The following is a 4,786-nucleotide window of genomic DNA, read 5'->3' on the forward strand; positions in this document are numbered from 1 at the left end:
TTAGGAATAGTAGTACAAGAATTTAGAGCTTACAGATAAAATATGTGAAGTGAGTAATTTCTTGGTTATGCATGTGAGTTGTTGCCCAGTTGTCTAGCCTTGTACATGGAAATGTCACTCAAATTCAGACTTGGCACAAAGCAAGCGCCTTGTGGCACATAGGGGTGTCACACGTGTCATACCAACCACCAGGGGGAGAAAATTCCTTCAAAATAAAAGCAATTGGTCGATTATATAATTTAATGTGCTAAAAATCCAACACCAAAATGACATAATGTATCACTAAAGAATACACTACATAGCACTAGAAATAAATGCATTGAGATCGGAAGTGTGCATGTCGACTCCTTGTCATTGAATCGTAATCTAATCTTTAAAAATTGCTCCTAATAAATGAAGGAACACCTCAAGCTTATCTATAAAAAGGCTAGACATATTCCATCAATACCATGGGCTTGTCTTGGTGATAAGGTGAGTAGAAAATTCTCTTGTACTCTTGCCCTCTTTGTAGTGTTACTCCTGCTAGCCATGTTTCAGGAAATGTGGTCAGGGACTTTGTTCTTGGAAGTTCCCCCTCCTGATTTTTTTGTGTTGTTATGCTTGATTTGTTCATGAAAAATATGTTCTCTCTCATCTATTTCTTATTATGCTCTTTTGGTACGCTCTTCGCAGAAAGGTATGGGGATGCAGTGAGATTGTTCTATTTTTCCTTGCTAGTAGGTCCTTCCTTGATCCCTCTTCTTATGTATTTAATTCATGTGAGTTTTTATATGGAGGTGAAGACTCACGGAATTTCTTTGTGAAGTTATGTTATTTTTTAAAATTTCTTCTTGGAATCATTGTCCCATCACAATTTGTTAGAGCTCTTGATCTTGTTTACCATTCTTCCATTGCATTTTTTGCATCTTCATATTATGCATGCGTTCATACTTTCTGCAAATGCCAAATTTGAGGTCTATTACTGACATAGCTTACCGTTTGTCTGCTTTAGATATAGAGGAATTGATCTAGCAGCAGACAACAACCAACTTCTTGCTGGCTAAGGACTCTAGTCTGGAGAAAACTCCATATACAACATTGCTTCGCACTAGATCTTTGTAAGTATGTGATATCCTTTCTTGTTTTTTATCACTTGTTGATCATAATTAGCACTTGTTGATCATATCCTTTCTGTGGTGCAAAGTCATGGTTGGTTGGGTTCCTAAAGCCTTAATCACCATGGTTTAGTATGAGTGTACAATTCACACATGCATGAGTACTTCCGGAGTCCACAAGTAGAACCATTTTAATGCTTTGAATGAGAAGTTATCATAATCAATAAAAACAATAATAATACCAAGTTAATGTATTCCCATTATATATATATACATATATATATATTTGATGATATTATTATAATCCATCATTTATTTGTTTATATTTATTAGCGTTGGGAACGGAAGTTGAAGGCAAGATCTATCTTGCAGGATAATTGGCCATTACATATTCTTATGTACACTTGAAAGGCAACTGGTTATGATAACACATGGAGAACAAGCCAAGCGAGCATCTTAGTAACATATTCACAATAACACCCACAAATGGATCTGGATATCTTGACAACAATACGATAAAGCAGACCATACTTGCACAAGAAGCTACATTCCGGGAACAGGTAGGCTGTGATTTTAATACGCTTTGAGTAGTCTATGGAGAAAAAACATTGCTTAGATATATAAACAATGTGTGTTTTTCTTATACTTATCCATGGATTAGTTGTTTCTCATTTCTTATAAAGTTTTGATATCTTTATAGGTCATAGAACTTCACCGTGTGTACAACGTTCAAAAGAACCTAATGGAATTAGAATGCCAAAGAGGTGAATTAAGTACACATTCTCAAGAGAAAATGTCTTCATCACCATATGGGGGTATAAGAACAGTCCGGCAAGTTGAGCCTCTTACTGGACATGATATGAAGAAACCATCTGAAAAATTCATGAAGGGAAAAGATTTAGTGTGTAGTTCAAATGGAGTTTCTATGAGGCATAGCAGTAGTAGGCCCACACAAGAAAAACTAGCCTTTCGGGTTTCAGATGATGCACATGCCAATAATAGTGATGATGATGTGGTGATACTATCGGAGAAGCCTACAAATAGTCCAGTAAGAAATAAAAGTTCCTATCCTTGTACAAATGTGAAGGACCTTCAGGTTTCAGCTGATGCACATGACAATGACAATGATGATGATGTGGTGATACTATTAGAGAAGCCTGCACATAGGTGGCTAATAACTAATGCTTCAATTATTGGTACAAATGCAAAGGACCTTCAGGTTCGAGCAGATGCACATGCAAATGATAGTGATGATGATGTAGTGATATTGTCAGAGAAGCCTGCAAAAAGTTTGCCAAGAAAGCATGGTTCAATTCTTGGTACAAATTTGAAGAACATTCTGGTTCCAATTGGTGCACATGTTTATGATTGTGATGATGATGTGGTGATACTATTAGAGAAGTCTGCAGACAATTTGCCAAGAAATAATGGTTCAATTCTTGGTTCAAATGTGAAGCTTAATAGTGAGGGCTCCTCACGCGTGAATAAGAAGTGGATCAATAGTTTACAACCATCAGATCTATCAATAATGGATGTTTTGAACAAAGAAGTTGTAGGGCCATCTAGTACTATGGAAACAACAAACTTCCCAAGTGTGGGAAGTTCAAGTTCTCAGAACCAGGTCTATTCTGTCGCAGGAGTGAACCTGAACCTCCCAAATGTGAAGCTTGAAATTGAGTCATCCTCGCTTGTGAAAAAGAACCATGGTAGTGGTTTACAACAATCACATGTCTCAACATTGAATGCTTTCAATACAAAAGTGGTCGGGTCATCTAGTACTATGAAAATAGAAGACTTCCCAAGTGTGGGTGCCTCCAGTTCCCAAAACCAATGTTATTCATCGCTAGGATTGGACCTGAACCTCCCAAGCTTAGAAGATACCTTGAAAGGAAAGCATGTGGGTGCAGCCGTTGATTCAAACTTCTTGGTTGGAAATGAGGAAACACAACATAACAATTCATACATCCACAAAACATATGGTAAGATTTCTCAATTTATTTTGTAGTTGTTATAGCTTTATGTAAGCATCAATGCACAGTAAGTGTAACATTTTTTCCTTTTATAGATCGAAGCAATGTCATGGAATGCTTCACACATGAGAAAAAAGTGTTGATTTCTCAACTACAAATGATATGTCCAGTTGTAGCATCCGCAATCCAAAAACATTTGTAGCATCCACCTCCAATGCTACATCCAAATCTCTACGGAAAAGCAACACTAAAGATTACAAGAATGGTCGCCTTCCAACATTACAAGAATATAGTCGCCTTCCAACATTACAAGAATATAGTCGCCTTCCAACACCAAAGACTACACAACCTGGAGGGGGTCAATATCAAAAGCAATCCCAATTCTATAATTGTGTAGAGGACATGAATCTGAGCAATGGTCCTCGAGATGCAACTGCCACTCCAGGAGAAGCAAGAGAGGATTCCCCAATGGAAATCTCGTGGATCAGAAAGAAGTTGCTAAACATGAGGAAGGGAATCTCCATGAAGAAGACACAAGTGCCATCAAATTATCCAACTGGGCATTCCCAGATTTTGCCTAGTTCCATGGCTTACTCAGAAGGTAGTTCAAAAATTCTTGGTTCCCCTATTAATACAACCACCGAGAAAGATCGTAAACTCTCGTGCACTATGCATAAGGGCACAAACGACACATCCTCGAGTAAGGGTGTAGATAACATGGAAATGCAATTCCATAACAAGGATGACACCAATGCCAGGAATCTCATCGACTTGAATGTTGCACTACCTTTCATGGATGAAATGGAGATAGATGCCCACGCACCAGAAAGCGACACTATTCCTCAAGAACCAGATGATTCTTCTAATCATGTTGTGACAGCTGTGAAGAATCTTACGGCCATGCATAAGGTTGAGTTCCAAGCAGGATTACCTGAAGGTAATAACAATGATGATGACTCTAACGCTCTGAAACAACAACTATTTAAAACCAGACACCACATTAGCAGCTCAACTCCATTATCCAAAGAGAATAAGAGTTGCAAAGACCATGGTGTTGCTTCAGCTTCAACCTTGAATGTCCCTGACAAATCCAATTCAAGCACAGCAACACCTCCAGAAGGACGTTATGCCAGGTACCCAGGATTCTAGATGATGCATACCATAGGTCAAAGAGAAATTAAGATTTCTTCGCTCATGGGAACTTCATAAAAAGTAGTTTTTCAGTGATGAATTTACTGAGAATTAAGGAACTAGCAGCTTACAATAATTAAGGAACATCATGTATGGTTCAGTACTCTAATATGGTCTCTAGAAACCTACATTGGATCAAAACATCTTGTCCTATTTATTTCAAATCGAACTCTTGTTTGAGATTTATTTTGTCAAAGAATGTTGTAAGATCACTTTTGATTGATTTGATAATTTCATTTAGAACTCATGAGCATGCTGATGTTCTTTGATGTCTTGAATTGTTTGAGAACAAAGGTCAACATGTGCTATTTTAACTCACAGATGATATCGATTTGTCATTTTTAGCACTTTTCATGGTAAACATGTCATAGATAAGGTTTACCGGAGGTGGTTCATTTTGAAGACACTATTTGATTCATGGGATAGCTAATTTTAGAATGGTTGGAGAGAAATGGTGTGGAGGGATACGAGCAACCATATTCACAAATTATTCCCTAAGATTTTGTTTAAGCTAGTCTGCCAAAAATTGAA

The 4,786-nt window shown here is 37.5% G+C and overlaps 1 protein-coding gene across 1 annotated transcript; it reads left to right on the top strand.

Annotated features, from left to right (window-relative positions):
• Positions 1-573: 573 nt before the first annotated feature.
• On the top strand, positions 574-4,213 carry LOC147970455 (uncharacterized). The gene is made up of 4 exons (XM_087523443.1): positions 574-1,097; positions 1,428-1,654; positions 1,795-3,073; positions 3,462-4,213. The coding sequence occupies exons 2-4, from the start codon at positions 1,526-1,528 to the stop codon at positions 4,211-4,213; spliced, it is 2,160 nt and encodes a 719-aa protein (XP_087379569.1). The 5' UTR covers positions 574-1,097; positions 1,428-1,525.
• The last annotated feature ends 573 nt before the right edge of the window (positions 4,214-4,786 follow it).

Source organism: Triticum urartu, chromosome 5A (genome assembly GCF_056163025.1).
Source record: "Triticum urartu cultivar PI428250 chromosome 5A, HENAU_Tu73, whole genome shotgun sequence".
Taxonomy (NCBI): Eukaryota; Viridiplantae; Streptophyta; class Magnoliopsida; order Poales; family Poaceae; genus Triticum; species Triticum urartu.

Bases quoted from the DNA above. Each gene is read 5' to 3' on its own strand.
- LOC147970455 (XM_087523443.1), top strand. From the start codon at position 1,526: ATGGAGAACAAGCCAAGCGAGCATCTTAGTAACATATTCACAATAACA. The intron at 1,655-1,794 runs GTAGGCTGTGAT...ATATCTTTATAG, and splicing joins AAGCTACATTCCGGGAACAG to GTCATAGAACTTCACCGTGT. The intron at 3,074-3,461 runs GTAAGATTTCTC...ATAATTGTGTAG, and splicing joins ATACATCCACAAAACATATG to AGGACATGAATCTGAGCAAT.